This window comes from Ascidiella aspersa, chromosome 4 (genome assembly GCF_963924565.1).
Source record: "Ascidiella aspersa chromosome 4, kaAscAspe10.2, whole genome shotgun sequence".
Classification (NCBI taxonomy): Eukaryota; Metazoa; Chordata; class Ascidiacea; order Phlebobranchia; family Ascidiidae; genus Ascidiella; species Ascidiella aspersa.
Window position 1 is genome coordinate 28990217 of NC_139450.1, and position 20835 is coordinate 29011051.

Sequence of the window (20835 nt, forward strand, 5' to 3'; positions counted from 1 at the left end):
TGAACTAAAAAGACTAAATTTAATATGGTGAAATGTATTGGCGCAACTGTGCAAAGTATGGCAGGTGCACCAGCGAGTATTTTACAACCTTTCAAAAGTGCACCCCGAAAAAATCTAAACTGCACCCAAATATGTAAAACGCTTGTCGGGCATACGTTTACAGTGCAATGTATGCAATACAGCGTGCTTTGGAAAATCATAAAGTGCACCCAAGGTGCACTTTTTTGACGTTAGTTGCACCCAGTCACCCGGATTTTTTCGGCCGTACACCCGCGAGATCTGCCATACTTTGTATTGGCGGCGCTGGTCTAGAATCCTACCACAGCATTAAAACAATTAATAAAGCAACACACAATATTTGGGTTAGGGTGTCGTTCGGCGTTTGGGTGAGGTTGGGTCAAGTATTATTGCTTTATAATATTGCTTAGCAAACCCAAAAGCCAAAACCCTATTATTCCAAATAATGTATGTGTGGATTCTAGACCAGCGACGCATTGGCTGGTGCACAATGCAGCTTTTAGTCAATAATACCATAAACATAATCAGGTCGTCTAACAAATGAGTTAAAAATAATAAATTTGATATAGTGGAAATTGAAGTTATTGCTTGTAAACAATGCATTTGTAGAGCGTAAAGTTAATTTCCGTTAACTCATTGGATGAATAATTTTTAATTTTCGAAACATTTTACTAAATAGTTGCTTTATATTGTATTTTTCGGTTCAACTTTATTGATACAGTTTTAACATTACCGTCTACATTACCAACTACCCTAACATAAAAAAAGATTTTAGCTGCACGCAAAGTTAGATTCAAATGTCGTGACGTCACGGAATTCTCAAAAGCATGGCGTTGTTCAAGTGTTGTCCGATCGTCCACAAAAATTTTCTCGCCGGCTCTTTTAACCGGACATTTGTAACTCACGTACGCACTTCTTTCCAGTTTTCTCTCACAACAGTTATTAAGCAAGTATGTGGTTTTATTTTACACTATTAAAATAATGTAACTTACGTAGCTCATAAATCTGAAGTTTGTGGGAAGTTAACGATTGGAATAACGAATTTGTGGTTTGATATATTATTAGCATGGAAATGGAAGAGTTGGATGAAACTGAACAGGATGCCTTGAAGCTTCAGCTTCATTCTATCCCACTTAACCTGGATTCCATGATATCGATAGATACAGAAGACGAAGAAAGTGATGAAGATGGTATGACAGCCCCACAAATAATAAAATTTTGGACTTGGATAAGTTTATTGCATCTATCTTAATATGTTAAATTAACCTTTCATTTGTGGTCCTATCATTATTTCTTTTTTTATTTAGTTACATTTTGTGGCTTTAGATTCTCTTTCTTTCCCACAAACATTTATTCCTTCTACAATTTCTAAACCCCAATCACCTCCTAATGCTGACGAACCTAGTACTTCAAAAGCTGGTGAGTTGAACGATAAATAAATAAAATATCATTTTTTCTGTTAATCAAATTAAACAGATAATTTTGGTGATCAGTATGTATATAACCTCATAGGTAGGGTCATGTCCTAATGGAAATGTCAATGCGACAAACTCGTTTTTCCTTAACTTTATGGCGATTTATATGTAAAAAGGGTTGAACAATTAATAGAAAACAAAGTAAAAGTCCCCTTTGTATATATGTTATATTATATGCTTTTATAAATTGCAGGTAGTTGGGAGCAAGAAGTCCCAAATGAGGATTCCCTAACTGAGGAATCCCAGGATGAAGCTTCTGATACTGAAGAGGTATAAAACAGCAAACATTTAGTTGATAATCATTTCACAGACCCATATAATAATTTTATTACAATTCATTAAACAAAACTGTATTATAACTACATCCAAATCACCTGCGAAAATTATCTTGGAGTCCAAGGTAAAAAAAAATAAACTAAGTCACTCCAAGACCAGTCTGCATTCCGTGGCACTTCGCAACTAGATCTTGTGTGTGCAGAACCAAATTAAGGTGTGTTTTGCACACCTTAGTTTTTAAATACTATCACAATTTTGATCTTTTTTCAATATTTAGTGTTTAATATACCAATTCAGGTGTGTACACAAACTTCTTGAAAAAAAATATTGGGTGTTCACCTGCAACTGAATGCAGTCTGGCACCAAAAGATCATATCAAAGTTACTGTAGAACCTATTTAACTAAACAAACCAAAAAATATATATGAAATACCCCTTTTTATTGAAATATTTCATATATATACATGTGTTAACCACTGTGTTTTAGACAATCAGAACTAGAATTTCCGACTAACGATAGTAGCTTACATGTAGCATATTTTGATGTACAGTTACCCTCTCTTGGATAAAGTTTTATTTTTATTTTTTAGCTGATTGATTTGTCAGCCGACCTTCCCCCAAATCCTCTCAACCTCCTAAAGTTAAACCTCGCCTACCAGGAGGTCATCCAACAGGAACTGGTCAAAATCGACCGACAACTGCAGGAAATACATTTCAAATCGGTTTGTGACTAAGTTCTTTATATTTGAACAATTTCATAACCTGCAGAATCCGGGCGGAGAATGCTGAACATCTAAAGTGCTGTTCACATTAAGGCAAAAATTTTAACTGTCTTTGACTTTACATACATTTTGTTAAACTAGGCCTTTGCTTCCAAAAATTGGGATGTTTATTTTTCAGTCTTTGATAAAAGAAGAGGAAGAAAGGAGATCTGCCAATCCACATGTTAAATCTTACATCCCCGTCAATAGCTTCAGACCTTTCTTTAAGGTACTTCGCTTTTCAATTTTTTTGATTGCAAGATATTCAATGACATACAAAATGTAACCTGTAACCTAATCAAAACCACTTTCTATTTATTTACATCTTTATATTGTTTTATTTTCAGGACATAAATGGAAACCCTGCCCCTCCTAACATTGAATTTCATCGGCGAAAAGATGAAGTTGGTGAATTATATGTTCCAGACCCAAAGGGAGCGAGAAAGTGGACCAAGCAAAATGAAGAGTGTATTTACAAAATTTATCCGCTCTTTTCACAAATAAAGCTATAGTGTATATTTATGGTATACCGAAAAGCCATTGCAAACTCGCCGAATTTGTTGATCTACATGTGTGTGTGTCTTTCAGTGTATATTTCTATGATACAAAATATCAAATTCATATCTGCATTAGGTATTTAACTTGGAGAAAAAAATACTTTAGGACTCTGATTTAAGTTAAAAAATGTTTACAATTTTTTTTAGTGAATACATTGTTTAATTTTAATTAAATTTTTATAATTGCATTATTTAGGTTTGCAGCAAGCAATTGAAAAGAATGCACTGCGTCATGCGACTGAACCACTACTATCAAAGTTGGAATACTTGCAGTCAAAATACAAGGCCTCTGGTGATGAAATGTTAGTACTTACTACTATGTTGATTTGCAGTAATTTAAACCACACAAACCGTGTATTTGTAAATTCCAAGTTGTTATTAAAATCTCAATTACTGATATTTAAATAAAATTCAAATATGCTTTTCTTTGAATTTTGCAGATATCCAGAAAAGATTGCAACGGTAAAGAAAGATATAGCGAATGCCTCTTCAAAGGTTAAATTTTTATATATATTTTGCTGATATATTTTTAGATTTATGTTGTTTTTTTAGAACCTAAAAAAATTAAAAAATTAGCGCTAAATCTTTTAGAATTATCTGGAACACACAAAAAATCTGTTTAAATAATAAGTTTATGTAAATTTCCATTGGTAAGTATAACGACCAGGCAAACTCGATTGTAAAAAGAATACAAAACGATTACAATGCGTATTGTTTTTATATTTATTTTCATTAAAATACATACACATGCTTCTTTTCATCTTACCAATACTGAAGGGCTAAATTTAACTTCAGGTGCCAGGTCTGATAGCACAGCGCTTTTTCGAGTGGGACTGGGATTCAATCTCGATACTGGACATGCAGAGCACTTACAACCCGATCAATTGTCGCCTGCACTGGATGAACGTTCAGCACCCATCTCTCAAAAAGAGCAAGAGCTGGACTGTGGGCGAAACAACGGTAGGGCTACGATAGTATGATGGCTGTTTTTATGGATGATCAATGGGCGATTTTTGAAATAACATCTAAAATATCTTTCCCCAAAAATACAACGTTTTAGTGCCTCAATACGTTTTGCTTTATTGTGATATATTTTGAAAAATCGTATTGTCTTACAAATGTCAGGAACTTTGACGATATATATTGTACAGCAATTTGTGCTTGACGCAGGATATTTTTAAAGTAAGACAAGGATGTAGTGTAGGTATATAATTTCAACAAACATTATTTATGTGATAAATTGACGTTTTAACGTAGATAATACCGACTTTTGCCATGCAAAAAATAAACGAAACCCGCTTCAAAAGAGTAACTACTCAAAATAAAGGCGGTGGTGTTTTTATGAACCACTTACTGATGTTTAAATGTTATTTAAGGCCGAAATTTGCTTTAGTTTTAAGAAGTTGAGTTCACTCTTGATTTTAATAACCTTCCATAGTTTAATAAATTTATCTTTCTAGGTAGAAACTATGTGATCGCAAACCATGGCTGAAATTTTATACCAATTTAGTATTACGGCCACCCTAGTATAGGACTAGTTCCATACTTCCACTTGGCATCGGGTATCGGTTCTATTCCTATAGCATCACCCTACTTACAGTAAGAAAGTTCAGAAATTTTGTTTAATTGCACAGTTATTGAAGGACGCGATCGCAGCCAACAAGAGCCGGAACTGGAAGGAGATAAGCGATCAAATACCCGGGAGATCTGCATGCGATTGCCTCGCCAGATATCACACCCACATAAGCACCTCATTCAAGTAAAAAACAGTTTTATACGAAATCAACGTCAGCTTTAACAAACAAACATTTAGTTGTTTTTAACATCGGCACCTCCATCAAGTAACCAGACTTGGACAACTATAGATAATTCTAGTTTTTTAATTTAAAGAATTAGAGCAAACTGCGACTAATTGTATGCTGAAATGTATAACAGTTAGCACACAAATATTTACCATTGACATTCTTACTAGAATAAAATGTGATTGAAATTAAATTGATTTTAAATTAATAATTAAATGTGATTCTAGTTCAAAATCTGTTTTTCAAAAATTCGGTAATTCTAATCTAATTTAAGAAAACTAAATTGATCTCATTGCAATTATAGTCTAATTTAGAAAAAAACTGAAATCATTAGCACCCTTGCTTTTGACACTACTATTTTTGTGCGAAACACGCTAAAAACGTCATTACCAGGTATTTTTAAATTTTTGATACCGATACCAAAATTTTGGGCTAAAAGCACGTCCGCCCGTCCTTATAATATATAACGTCGAAACAGTTAAAATAAAATATTGTTTTTTAAAAAATTGAAAATATAAGTAAAACAAAAAAAAGTAAAATTAGTAAAGTGCAATGTTACGCGTGTTTGCTGCAGAAAAAAGTCGTGGACTCCTGAAGAAGACGACGTCCTCATCAAACTCGTCGAAAAGTTTCGCGTCGGTCACGTGATCCCATATACGCAGGTAATAATGACGTCATAATGAAACCCCCGGCGTGTACGTTTGCTTGGCTTTCTTGATTGTAGTTATACTGTTTAAATATACGTTTTGTTTATTTTTTTGCCAAATTTCAAATCATTTTAACGTGATTAGATTTATTGAGATTTTTTTATATATTACTATTATTTAACATGGCTCGTCTTAAATAAATTCGCACTTATTTGCACTACTATATAATGTTATTTTCACTTTAAGCTTAAAAAGTTAGTGAATAGAATGGAGTCGAGATTATGCACAGTTTTCTACCTTTTGAAGAAAATTGACTTCAATTAAGTAGTAAAACGGCAGCAAAACGTGCTAGAGTGCAAAGCAAATAATAATGCAGAATAATCTATTCGAACCCAAAACTCTTGTGATCGACACATTCCGTGCATTGAAAAAACTTTATTTTAATTTTCTGCCTCTTCTACCACAGATAGCTTGCCACATGAATGGCAGAATTGCCGCTCAGCTCGTACACAGGTGGACCAAGACGCTTGACCCCGCTTGCAAAAGAACAAAGTAAGTCAAAGAAAATGTTAAACTTTCTAGTTGTTCGCTCATCGTTAAACTTTAACCACTCTTGCTGAAACTGTTTGATTCATTGAACGAAATATAGGCTTGTTCGACTACTATATCGTACCAAAGCCGATAACCGATGTCATGTGACAGTGTTGGTCCTCGTCCGATACTAGGGTGGTATCGGTGCCGATCCGATACCACATTAATATAGCAATTTCACACATGATTTGTTTTAAGGGAGCCCATTCTACTTTAGAGGGTGCACATTTCTAAAAATTGGAAGTAGTAACTTAAAGTGACTAAACCTCACGCTAGAGCAGATTTTGGCTTAATTTCCTAAAAAAAAATATTATCCCTTTCATTTTCACCTATATGGCTTGTTTGAACTAAGTAATGACGTCATTTAATATCGGGTCAGATCGAGAAAATTTATGGCGAAATAAAAAAATTATAGTGAAATTTCAAAATTCGATACATGTCGCGTCAATTCTTTATCATAATCGATCGCTCGATTAACGTCCATTTGTATTGTAAAACATTAGCAACTAAACATCTCAACGGCGAAATTGCACCTATATGTAAGATATTTTGCAACCAAGCCTATAGCCTCGGCTACTGTATTTCGACCTTGTTTAATGACGTTATTTTCCCGAAGCTACAGCTTTTAAACTTATTTTTTACCATAGGTGGACTCCAGACGAGGACGCCATGCTAATCAAGGCCGTTCACATTCACGGACAAAAGTGGTCTCGTATTCGTGATCTTGGACTGGTACCCGGTCGTAACGACTCACAGATGAGAGAAAGGTGGGTATGACGTCATCGATACGCCCCACGTTTCGCATTTACCCCCCCTCCCCATGTGTTTAAATTGATCGTGTGATGTGTTTCTTCGTTACTTTCTGGTTTTAGTTGCTTATCATACTGGCTGTATTAGCAACTTTGTCTACTTAATTTGACAAATCTTGATTTACGATTAATATACTATACATTTTAAAGCATATTTGTGTTATTTAATCCATGCAAATATTGTACTCCTAACCTAATTGATAGGGCGATTATTTTTTGACCTAAAAATTTAAAATTTTGACCTAAAAGTATATTATTTTGACAAAATTCTGAATAACATGAAAGCAACCATGCTTACGCGTAATTTGAAAATACTCCAAAAAATGGACAACTAGATAATTCTAGTTTTCTAATTCAATGAGTTAGAGCAAAATGCGGCTAATTCTAATCTAATTTGTGAATTGCTTGTGTGCTCTAATTCTAGTTCTAATCTAATTCGGATTTTACCAAAAATTTTCACGGACTAAAAATCAAATGCTATTCTAAAATGATTAAAAATTAGAACAAACATAATTGGCATGCACATTCCTATTAAAATACTTCTCGATTTAAAATTTTTTGACCTAAAAATTTAAAATTTTGACCTAAAAGTATATTATTTTGACAAAATTCTGAATAACATGAAAGCAACCATGCTTACGCGTAATTTGAAAATACTCCAAGAACGCTCCCGAAGAGCCGCTAAAACGAGTCCTCCCATCTTGCTCCCAGGTACATCAACGCGATCAAGTCGGGGCGCGTTGGAAGCTGGAGGCGAGAGGAAGACGAGAAACTGATGAAGATCGTTGCTAAGGCGGGCCATGGCAACTGGAGCAAGGTGTCGGCCATGTTCGAAGATCGATCCGACTCCCAATGCGCAAAGCGATGGAGGTTGCTGGACAAGTGAGTATATTGGAGAATCTAAAAGTATTTTAAAGTGGGGAAAGTATTTCAGACGTGGTAATTAAAGAATGTTTTTCAATAAAGCAATTCATTTTAACAGACTTGCTGGACAAGTAAGCATATTGGGGAATCAAAAATATTTAAAGTGGGGAAAGTATTTCGGACGTGTTAATGAAAGAATGTTTTTCAATAAAGCAGTTCGTTCCATAACAAGACTTGCTGGTTAAGTAAGTATATTGGGGAATCTAAAAGTATTTTAAAGTGGGGAAAGTATTTCGGACGTGTTAATGAAAGAATGTTTTTCAATAAAGCAGTCCGTTCCATAACAAGACTTGCTGGGCAAGTGAGTGCGCTGTTTTCGATAATATCAGATTTATACCTATAACCGGCATGCCATTTTGCCTAATTTTGGATAAATTAGGCCTTCTGAAGCTGTCTGATCCAATTTACCACAGATTTTTCAATCGCTTTGTTATGGCCAACCACGGCTGAAATACCTAAAGTCCGAAATAATACCAAATGCGAAACCAATGATATCAGGTGGAAGTTACGAACGTACTAGTATTGCTGCTCCCTGGGAATCTACTTCCCTAACAATAAACATATCTATCTATATCTATCTATCTATCTATTGATGGTAATTCAATATTATTTAGGTACTTCTGGGTATGTTTTAGGTACTTCCTGTATGTATAAAGCGCAACGTTTAAAAATCTATATTTGTAGTAAATTTTCGCTTCAATAAAAATACAATGCTACCATTTGCTTTTCGACTATTAGTTTTGAAATAAATGATTTCAGTCAGGCGGTTGCACTTTTTCTCAAAACTATACAGTTTCAGCATCGGAATAAAAGTAGTTGCCTTATACCTATTAACGAATGCAACGTCTGATAACATCCTATTGGGACACCATACCTATTTTTATTTCTTGCATGGATGCTGTTTGTTGTTAATAGGACGCGGCGAATCTCGAAAGAATCCAGTTAAAACATTCAAAAACAGGCCATGTCATGGTTCATGGCAGCGTAATGAGGCACATTGGCAACGCTTTATCGACCCCAAGAACCACCACTCTGTTCTTTGTCTATTGACTTGCATATAGATGCTGTTTGTTGTTAATGGAATGTGGCGAATCTCAAAAGAATCCAGTTAAAACAAGTCGCGTCATGGCAACGTAATTAGGCTCAATGGCAACCCCATATCGAATCCAAGCCTAAGGATCTCACCTCTTTGTTCTTTGTCTTTCAAGTTCGCGCAAGCACGGCATCCAAGTGACGTACAAGGCGGTTGGGGCTTCCCCCTATTACCAGAACATTCAGCGGATGAGAGCGAAGCTGGCCAATTCGATTGTCGCCGAACAGATGTCCGTCAAAATCGGTGAGGATTTTCGACCAATCAGTGCTATTATCGAACAACTGATTGTCAATATTAAATAAAAACAGCTCCTCTGGTAACTGTTTGAGTGAACCCTGAAACGAATTGCATAGGATGCCGAAACGTTGGTTAAGCAATACAATTGCTAGAAGAGCTGTTTTTACTTAATATTACTGTGCCTTGGAGCAACAGTTTATATAACTGGTTTCAGACTTGGACAACTAGATAAATATAGTTTTCTAATTCAATGAATTAGAGCAAAAATGCGGCTAATTCTAATCTAATTTGTGAATTGCTTGTGTGCTCTAATTCTAGTTCTAATCTAATTCGGATTTTACCAAAAATCTTACTTTGTCCAATGACATTTTTAGTCTCTTAGTGAAAACAAAGAATTTGTATTCAAACTCTTTGGTTGAAACGTAATTTTCACTTTCTAATTCTAATTCCAATCTAATTTTGAAAAGCTAAAATAAATCTAGTTGTCCAAGTCTGACTGATTCTCAAGTTTTGCTCAATTCGAAACAAAAAAACGCCATAGTTTTTTGTAGATTGTGTTGGTTTAAGTTTTGGTTTGATTGTAGTGCGATGGTAAACAGTTGTAACAAACCAGAAAAAACAGAAAAGGGTTCATTACTTTAATAATTTTTAATAATTATGATTAATTTATGTATTATATATTTTTACAATGCATCATTTTATATTTTTATAGAATCTGCTAATTCCTCAACGGCGGACGACGGTGGAGGTACGATCTTTATGCATTCATACATTTTTCTCAATACCACAATTATAACCAACACTCGATAATATATATTGTATTGCAGCACTACATATCATACACACTTTAAAATGCTTCAAAAATCAAATTAGCAACCTGTTTTCGTTCAACAAAACGTTGTGAAAGTTTTAACAGCTACCAAGTACTTACTCATTTTTCCTATGTAATTCAAAACAGTAATGTTCAAACTGCGTGTCTCAAAAAAGTCTTTAATGTGTAGCGAAATAGCCTTTTTGCATTTATAGATAGGTATAGCAAGCATTAAATTCACAGTGTCCATTAAAGAATTGATAATACTATGACCTTACCTATATTGCCTTTGTATAATATAATAATATATTAAAAAGCGATTGCTGGTAATTTTATTTTGTAGAAAGTGTGCCGTATAGTTTCTTGTTCGAGAAACACTGGTTTCAAATAAACCGAAATATTCTTTTTATTTTTTGCATATTTTTCTTCAGATCTAATCGAGGACCCTTCTACAAAGGAGCGTCACTTGATTAAAATCTCGCACGAGCGTACAAAACGAGGCACCCAGAGCTACAAACAACTAGATGTTCTCGACAAGGTATTCAGATATTTAATATTAATCTTGCGTTATGCTGTTCGTTCTTTAAAGAATATGAGACATGGCTTCGAAAACGTTTTAAAAAACAGAAAACGGTTTAAATAGACGTAGTAAGATTATCAAAATATCCCATACAAAAGTAGGTATCATTTTGAACGTTTCGAATAACTCTTTCTTCATTTTCAACATAGTAAAAAGGCACTGATCATAAGTATATATAAGTTACTGCTGAGGCAGACGGCAGAAAACAACCTCCAACCGTATACTCCAAAGGTTTAAATAGAAGTATATTAAAATTGTAAAGTCTGTTACAAGGGCTGAAAAGGGTTTACATTGACGACAAGTTGATTGTGTGCGTCTAAGTGGTTAAATTTAATGTAAAACGTGCATCCTGTACTTTCACGTGTAATTTTTCGCCGCCGTAAACCTGAAATGATAACAAAAAAGTGTGCTGCGGTTGTGCAATGTAAAAATAGATCTAAAGAAGATTTAAGACCGTGATAACTGCACTTCGCCAAAAAATTGGTTGTTAAAATTCCAGTTATCAAGCAACATGTCTAGCGAAGACGTTGTTAAGCTCTACAACCAACTGATCCGACTCAGTGCTGACAAGCCAAAGAAAAAAACCTCGAAAGAAGACAAGATGCTGATGGAGGCAGTCGGTAAGTTGAACTGACGCCTTTTCCAAATATATATTAGTTCAGTGCTTTACAACCTTTTTGGCTTGCGGTTACCCTACAGAAAGTATTTCGCGGCACCTTTGCCCGTATTTTTGCTGAGTGGTTAACTGTAACGTTACAATAAACGAGATTAGAACAGCACATTAACTATACAACAAGGTTGTAAACAACATTTTTTTGCACTTTTATCCTACACAAAATTTTGTATCAAGAAGCTTACCCAATTGGAATCCTAAAGAATTTGAAATATCTCTCGGCACCAAGGGCGTTAAAAATGACACCACGGTTGAGAACCACTGTATTACTTAAAAGACAAGGTTGTAAATTTTGCATTGCCGAACGGTATAGAACTTCCATTTGGGCTTGGTAAGGATTTGTCGGTAGAGCTGGAAGAATTTAGCAGTATTCAGCTAAGGCAGTGGTTCTCAACCCTTGGTCGCGACTCGAAATTGGGTGGTCGTTAGATTTGTTAGCTCACCGACTGCTGTAGTTCACATATTGTTAGATTAGATTGGTACTGGACAAGATATCTAAAATTTAAGAAAACTGCGGGAGAAATACGAAACATAGGTCATTTCAATTAGATTCGAACTTTTCATGCTAAAGTTTTATGTTTTGATCTCTTACAAGGAGTTCGTTGTAGACAATTGGGTCGTCAAAACTTCGCACTTATACTAACGCCTAATATTTGGGTTACCGCGAATAAAACGTTGAGAAACACTGAGCTAAGGTAACTGCCAACCTTAAGTAACAATGTATTCATTTAACCTAGGTCTAATTAAAATTAGCGAGAGGTAAATACCAAAAAAAAATTTTCAACTAATGCGTCTCCTATCTTTACTGACCTATTTTAGCAAAATATTTCGCAACCTGAAGGGACCGCTGGTTAAGAAGTCTTGGTTTAGACTTGAAACTACCACAAAGATCTAAGGTTTGGCCTTGCTAACTATATTTTTTCCTCTAGGGGAATTCTACCAACCGCTGAAGGCACTCAGCCGTGAAGCGGGCAATCCAATCAACGATCACTACGAGCGTTTGAAAATCAAAGCGAGTGATGCGAGCGCCAAAACCTTGTTCATTCATTACATCAAAGGTTTGTGAAAAGTGTTTTATTATTTTTTTATACAAAAAGGCCAGCTATCGACAGTTTATCAGTTGGCCATTGAAACTAGGCTCAACTGGGTTGATATTAAATTAAAATTTGACCCGCTAGTGGGGCTAGTTTTTGCCAATCGGCTAATATTTATGCGAATATTCATCCACTAGTAATATTGGTTAGGAGGCGACGTGTACCGTTTGTATAAAAAAAATATTTTGGTCAGGAATTTTACCACTCTTTATAAAGGTTTTTAATGCTTATCCTTAAAAAAAATGATGACCCAATACAGGGAAATATGTTATTTATATGTTTTAATTTTAAACATTCTTTTACTTAATATAAACAGAACTAAAAAATACAAACTTGCGTGTAACAGTTTTTTCTGAATTTTACAACAAAAAAGAACCATGAAAATATTGTGATTTGCTGTATTTTCATTTACTAAAACTTGATTATTCAACTCAGCGCTGAACATCAACGCCCACAGTGCACTGGATTCGATCAAGAAAAAGAAGAAGGAAAAAGAAAATTCGAAGCACGGTATGTGGCCCATCCAACGCTTCACTGCAATTCCTGCATAACGGCCAATCAATAATGGAGTTGCTGTTAGATTGAAGAAGGGTTTGTCAACCGTTACTCTGGCGCCAATAAATAAGTATTTGTGTAAAAAGCTCATGACGAAGCCGTCCGGGGTGCAGCTATGTAGTGTCTGGTTTAATTTTTAGTACTTAAGATATGTTTTAAGTACGTGTATCGTACATGTTTGCCTATACGCTACTGGTTACTCTTAAGTCTGTGGTGCAGGGCTGCGGACTCGGGACCCGACGGAGTCGTTTTGTTTTTCGTGAGTCGGACTCAGGACTTAAGTAACACTACCAGAGTCCCGGGTCCGATGTGCGCATGCGCAGTACCAAATTTCGAAACTGATAAGGCCGAAAGCTGTAGGTTGTAAAGGTGGAATACCAAATGGTGGAATATTTTCCAATCATATAATAAAATTATATGAAACCCCTATGGGAATTGCTAAACATCCACTTTATTTGCGTAAATTGGTAAAATGTAGACTGTAGATGCGCAGCCGGACTCGGGGCGAAAACACACATGTGGTCTGAGTCGAATTTGGCACTCGGGTTTATTTTGTTTGTTTTTGTTCAGAGTCGGATTGTTTTTTACCCTGCGGTGTGGCATACCCTCTTCATTTAATAAGAACGATTTTTGTTGCCATTTACGCGTTCAAATAAACTAATATTTCTATTATTATTCTAGGTACTTTAAAGGATTATCTTAGTGACGAAACGGCGCAGGAACAAAAGAGACTGAAAGATATGAAGCAAATGATGACTGGTAAGCCAACCTCGTAATAAAACACATGATATTGAACATTTACTTGCCTTACATTCTGGCCAATTGTGAGACCAAATCAGCCCTTTTAACTGTAAGGATTTTAACCAAGTGATGTATTTATTTCATCCATGGCAATCAAATCAAAACAAATAAATGCAGCGCTAGAGCAAATTGTGACTTGGTAACATTTAAAAAAAATGTAACTCACAATGACACGTGTTCAAATTTCACCTTTTTCAGGGTTGAATACGTGCTGAGCTGAAAGCATTGAATTTGTTATCATGACTTCATCTCCAGTTTCCTGAAAAAGACAATAAACTTTCTGCCAGCCGAAATACTTTTGTAAAATCAGTGCTTTGTTTATGTTCAGGAAAAACGAAAGAAAACGCCAAGTCAGCGACGAAAAGTCCCCGCGTTTTTGCGCGAAATCTTTTCCTGCCCCTTTGCGCCCCCAACCGGGCGACCAGTCAAGCGTATCGGAAGCTGACAAAGGTACCATTGTGACGTCACTGTGGTGTGAATAGATAATTGTTATTACCAAGGGTTCTTGGAAACACCGGACGGCTAGTAGTTCGTTTTTTTTCGTTTTTATTGTTTTTTTTTCGTTTTTATTTGTTTTACACATGAACCGTAATGGGTTTAAACTAACCTCGTAGGTTTAGAAACTTTTACTTTCTGCTGGGCACGACAAAAGGTCAAAAAGTAAAAATGCAAAGAAAAAACAACCGGAATGCTTTGGTTGATTACGACACAAACGCCATCTTAATGTCCTAGAGAAAACTGTATTTTTTTAAGAAGCTGTATATTATAACCAAACAAGTTGGCGTAAATAAACCTGCAAGCAAAAGATATAGTTAAAAATGTTCTTTAAATTTGGTTTTGGATGGCAGCTGATGGAATCCTATATATTTCCAGCAAACCCTAGGGTTCTTTGTTACTGCTTTAGGAGTTAATGTACGCAATACCAAGCAAACTCGTCAACCCTTTCACTGTAAGAATTTTATAGTTTATAAAATAAAAATGATATATAGTTTATAAAATAAAAACGATATAAAATAATAACGATAGGTTCTTTTTTTATTTTTATCCTGTCAAAAATCTGTCTCAGATTTTTTTTCACATTATTATGTAATTACATAAAACACTATATATTACTTAGAACCGTCAATACCGGATCGACACCGCCAAATCGATCCTTACCGACGCCAACCGCGCCCCAACAACCCGCACATCTGTGACGTCATCAAGCATTGCCCCCGACAACGCTACGTCATCAAGCCCCGGCGCACCGGTGGCAACAGTGCGACCCGTGGCTTCCGACGAAACGCCAGCTGGTACCAGTGACGTCATAAACGACGGTGACGTCACTGGCATGGCCGAGAGCGTCACTGTCGAGAACGATGACGTCGCGACCACCAGCGATGACGCCACGCCTGACAACGGTGATGTGAAAAGGTTCAGGTCGGCCGAGTTGCTGGCCAACATGAGGGTAAGTGTTTTGTTTAATGGTGATATATTTTTTTAGTTTAAACGTAAATATCAAACTTTTATATGTAGTCCTGTTTTGAAAAGTCTAACTATACAATCGCCAATTTCAAAAAAGCCACTTAATCACTTGTGGAAAACTGTTACTTCACTAGTTTCTACCTCTTGATCCCTCTGGTATAGTTGGTCACAATTTGTAGTTAGTTTTCCGTGTGTCTGGCCTGCATCTATATTTCTGCATTTTTGGAAGATGATTTTAAGTAGCAATTGTATGAATAAGTCATTTCTTTTGAATCCACAAAACTAATTTCATCAAAACGGACTTTCTGTTGTTTTAAATAACAACAACTAAGTTTTCGAGCAATTTTAAAATAACAGAACTAATTTTTTGAGCAAATTTTAACTAATAAACCCAAAATGCGATGCCCTGCGCATTGACTAAACAATAAATACGCGTCCTCATCTCCGTGACCCGTTTTCAAACTCCAAACCACAATTTCCATTCGCAGACTTCCTACAAGTACAAAATCTTCCGGTCACGCTTCAACGCGCTGCTGACGTGGCCCACCTTCCTCTCGTCACTGGTGCCCTACGTCAGAGTGCAGACTGACAACACTCTGCGACCAGCGGTTCGCATCAAGAGACCGGCCACGCAACCACCGCCAGATGTCGCCCAAGCGAAGAGGGCAAAGCGTTGAAATTTCAGTGTACGTTTGACCCTTAGTAGGGGGTCGTCCGATAATATCGGATCGGAGCCGATACCTGAAGTGGTAGTATCGGTACTCGTCCGATACTAGGATGGTATCGGTGATGATGCGTTACCAAATTAATATAGGAATTTCGGCCATCGTTAGCAGCGATTTTTTCCTTGACATAATTTTATCAAAAAAAAACTAATTTTATCAAAAAACAATTGCTTGAGATAACTAAAAAACGCTAAAAATAATTTGGCCTAATATCCTAAAAAATGCCTTTTAACGATTAAATTTCATCTATCCAACTTGTTTGGTCATATTTATGACGTCATTTGGTATACGATCGGTACCTTGTTGATCATAACCTTAATAACAACCACAAACACCCAAGTGTTTAATATTTTAATTTATTCCTGGTAAGATCTGAGCAACCGGTACGGTTAAGTTGCGATTTGTATGGCAAAGTAATTTCTAAATTGAATCTACAATAACTTTCGGCCAATGTAATATTATCTCACCAATAAATGCCTAATTTTAGTGTTATCATCCTCAAAAGCATCGCACGAACTTGTAAAGCAATTACATACGTTGCGTAATGGCTCTATCCAACCCATAGATACTTTTTGTCGGAAATCACTGGTATCGCAATAAAATGTCAAGCATCGGACATCCCTATAGCGCTAAAGATTTGCGACAAAGCGGCCGGGCTCCCATGGTCAAAAAAAGAAGAAATGTGGGCAACCATCCGCGAACAAGGGAAAGCGCAGAACTAAAATTTTGTAATTTCCCGATTAAAACAATACTTTAAAAAAATATCGTGTTTGTTTGGGAGCTCTGGATACAACAGCACGCGATATTGTACGAAGTTTGTCATTCGTTAACTGAGGCATCGTGTAATTGGAACAGATTGCAGCTTTTATACATCTTTATAAGCAAAACAGCTCTTGCCATTCTGAAAAACGTAACCCCGGTTTCATAAGGATTACCTTTCATCTAATTAGAGTTGGCCAAAACCGGACTACCAAGGCCAGAGACTCAAGTCAAATTAACCGACTTTGTCGAGTCCTGCGTCCGGCTCCGACCCCGAATTTTTTCACCGGGTTTACAATAAACCAAATTGGAACGACAAGCATCCACTGTGCACAATTGATAAAGATAAATTCTGATTTATTGGGCTTCAATCGTACACAAACAAATTGCCACCAGGACACCAGAAATTAGAATCCTAACTAAGCCAAAATGGGGACACCGCTAAACTTTAAAAACGATACCCTGTTGTGTGAAGCTCTCATAAATGCATTTGTTAATTTATTTTGGGTTTCTTTGACGTTTTGCGACATCGTATGGCTTACATTCTGGATTTACGTTTATGGTCGTTCATATTACGGTTTTCGTTGAGTACACAAAATTATGTTATACTGATTTATGGCGAGCGTCGAACTCACAACCCTGTTAAAACTTACGCAACTATGTTCAACCTTTCTTTCCTTTTTTCGCCATATTCTTCTACCTCTTCAGTTAGTATGTGTTTAGATAAACGTGTTGCTCAATAAAACGAGACAACCCATTTTGTTCTTTTTTATTTTAGAGAAACATTTTGTTTGAACCTGGATTATGCAGATAATTGTTAAGTTAAGCCAGTGGTTCCTTGAAATGTACTAGATCCTCACGTGTATTAAGATCTGTTTATAATTTTGTAAATCAACGGGCATACCCGACCTGAATTCACACTATCCATTAGATCAGGTTTCTTAAACTGGGGGATGTGAAGGGTTGGTAAGGAGGTGCGAACTCTCCAGGTCATTTATTTAATTTTAACGTTTGCTAACACAAATATATATTTTTTAGTCTTGTACTAACACACATTATTTTATTCCGATCACTTCATCCCTTCCCCTAACTGATATGGATCTTGATTTTTCTTGTATTCAGTAACAGACACCTGACTACGGCAGAAAACTTAAGTTTTTTTTTACCGTTTGAAAGTGCTGTGTAAAGTAATATTTTCTAGAATGACAATGGTATAAGACCTAGTAGGCCTAGTCTACAACTCACCTTCATACAATTCGTAATGGTGACATAATAAACAACTTGAAAGTTCGATTCTGAATTACATAATTGCATTGCTAAACTAGCATTTAGCTTCCAAAAAACACATTTATTAATTTCGCATAAATTGCAGGTTTGACATTTAAGCGCCTCCTTGCATTATCGGTGGTTCTACAAACACCCCCTGTGTAGTGGTGATCATTTTTACTGCGAATTATACTAGTCGCATGGGAGGGGGGTCTAAATAAATTGTCTCAAGGGGAGCGCAGCCCCAAAAGTTTAAGAACCCTTGCAGTAGATAACCAATAATTCCAGGATTCTCTCTGCCGAAAAGGATTTAATTGCCAGCATGGCGTTTGCCGCCTAAACAGACTATAGCCATTTGCAAGTCGTATGCTTGACCATACCGTGTGGTTAAACCTAATATACTATTGTGTGTTTTAAGTTTTCGATTGGGAGTTGCGTTTAAGGCTACAAACGAATTTACAATTGTTTATATTGATAGAAAAGCAAGTATGGATGCAATTACGATACCTACTGAACGACATTGATCAGGTGTAAGTTTGCTAGTTTCAAAATTCACTGTAACAAAATACTAAAAACGTGATCCACAGACCTACAGTAAAGATCCCGTCAGTTTATCGCTTAGTATATACAAGACTTAATATTCGAACTCGCAACATTGGCTCAGTTCATAAGTTTTTGCCTTCTATGTTGCCCAATAAACTTGCACACAAAAACAAAGGTCTGTTTTATTTGGTTAAGGTCTGCCTTCATTTATTTAGCAAAGGTCCGCCTTCATTTTTGCCGGATCAAACTCCGTTGAACTTGAAATTCTCGTGTAATCGTTTGTTTATTTCTGCCCCGGGGCGCTCTTTTTGTCAAACGCATCGCCGCCGCTGCCCTACTTTTGTCTCTCACTTGCAATTTCTGTCGCAATAAAACCAAAAAATAAAATAAAATCATCTTTTGATTTCTGGCGCGTGCTGGGGAGCCATTACGCCGCAGTAAAGACGTTTTATCCGTCACAAGGGACTCTCGCCTTACCGTGTAAGTGTGGCGTTTACGGTTTACGGCTACCGGTCGCGTGCTAACCCCTGGGTCTATCCGACGATGGATGGGGGTTTTATGGGGCCCACCGACCCCGTTGGGCCCCTGGTGGCCCCAGCCATCACGCCGTTGCGGTGGTTTTTGATGAGTCTGTGAGTCGTCAGTATAGCTTCGTGACTCGGAGAGTTGTAGCTCTTTAAGGTTACTATCCGACTTGGCGTAAATAATAATCAAGAACAGTAACGCCCGCTTAGTCATCTTCCGCGAACGAGAACCTTCATAAACGAGAAAACTGATTCGTCATCCTAAAGCGCCGAAGATTGCGTGATCCGTTTCCAGAAACTTGAAAAACAAAATCAAGGCTTCTTATTCGTATATGGCTCTGGATGAAATTGCGATTTACGGGTTTCAGCTAAACTCCTCTTCGTTAAATCTCGCTCCAAAACCTCAATTTTTATCTTTTATTATGTTTAGCAAATTTCCACGGTCAGCAGACGCTGGCGACTGTTATTTCGCAGGCACAATGGCCCGGCCCTTTCGCGCACGAAAGTCGCTGATAAAAACGCCAACGAAAGACAACAATGTGCTCGTCTTATCGCGCGCGCAAGCAGCCGAACGCGGGGCGCGAGCCTGGGCATTGTTTCGCGTTGATTGCATCGCGCGCCATTGGCTCGGGCGCTACGATTGTGCAACGTCGAGTCTCAGAGTCCTAATCGCTTCTTATCAATCGCGACTTTCGAAAAGTGCGCGACGGTCGGTGGAGAGAGTCGCGTTATAAGTCGCCACCGTCGCCCTAGAGGCATTTAAACCAGCAGCAGCGGTAGCAGCAGCACAACAAGCAAGAGAGAGCCTCTTCAGGTGGATTTCACGTACACAGGACCGTTGTTTAGAAAATGATCGGATCGCTTGGCCGATGACGATCGCCTTCACCCGCCCCAGGCCAAATACGCGCGGCCGCGGCGAAATTCCTCGCCCGTTTGTGTTTGAAAAAAAGCAGAAGAACTGGTAGCCGGGCAATCGGCGAGGAGATTTAGTTTGTGACTGCAGGTGTAGCCTTAGGTAGGAGCTCCGGGCCTCGCCCGAGGATTTTTGAAAGCAATTTAGTGCAGAATTCGAGCAGGCCGCCAGTTTATTTCAGAATTGTTGTTTTAAGGCACTTAATTGCCGGCGAAAACACATCGCCGCCAAAAGGCCGCGAAAAGTCGCGATTAAAGCGCGATTTAACGCACCAGAGCACCACAGACCCGCACCTGCCAAGGATAGAGATCTCTAATGTGGATTTTTATTTCAACCGACCGCGTAGAATATTGCGTTTCACTCCGCTTGGTACTCTGCGCGAAAAAACACGCGACCTGAAAATTTTACCGTTCAAAAAATCGCGCAAACACGTCTTCCGCAAGGTTTGCCTTACTGCCATAGGCAAGTTTGCGGAAAATACGATTTAAAAAAAATTAAATTGTCATTTTCCGCGTCCTATTCCCTACGTAAGATAAAAGTCACGTGGGCGCTTCGGGCGCAAAAATTTTCAAGCTGAGACCGCGAAGCGATGAAAATGGCGGCCGCTAACTGTGTATCGGACTTTGAGGCAAAACGTCCTGAAATTTTCAGTCGTTTTTTTTTTAAAAAATATATAACAAATTACATATTATTTTGCTTGTGTTATTTTTAGGCATTTTTATGGGCCAATTTTGTTTTTGAATTCAGTTTGTAACATATAAGCAAATAAAATACGCCCAAAAAGTAAAACACATATATAAATAGTTATTAGTTATTTGCAAAGATTTTTGCAGCATAGCATTTAAATATATTTCTTCTGTTCCTCCTATGATTTTAAAAGTTTTATTTGTTTAATTTCATAAATACAAACTTATTTTTCAATTCGATAAAAGTCATGC

General features: G+C 37.0%; 1 protein-coding gene across 1 annotated transcript; it reads left to right on the plus strand.

Moving 5' to 3' along the window:
• The first annotated feature begins 879 nt into the window (after positions 1-879).
• LOC146157350 (uncharacterized) lies at positions 880-17342 on the plus strand. Its single transcript, XM_083388183.1, has 25 exons — positions 880-968; positions 1084-1208; positions 1345-1437; positions 1687-1763; positions 2359-2490; positions 2669-2758; positions 2877-2997; positions 3283-3388; positions 3527-3581; positions 3882-4046; positions 4721-4845; positions 5463-5550; positions 6002-6087; positions 6774-6893; positions 7647-7817; positions 9068-9195; positions 9902-9937; positions 10432-10538; positions 11080-11200; positions 12183-12311; positions 12783-12857; positions 13584-13674; positions 13991-14153; positions 14821-15150; positions 15656-17342. Exons 2-25 carry the CDS (start codon positions 1085-1087, stop codon positions 15842-15844), a joined length of 2922 nt encoding a protein of 973 aa, XP_083244309.1. The 5' UTR covers positions 880-968; position 1084; the 3' UTR covers positions 15845-17342.
• Positions 17343-20835: the final 3493 nt, after the last annotated feature.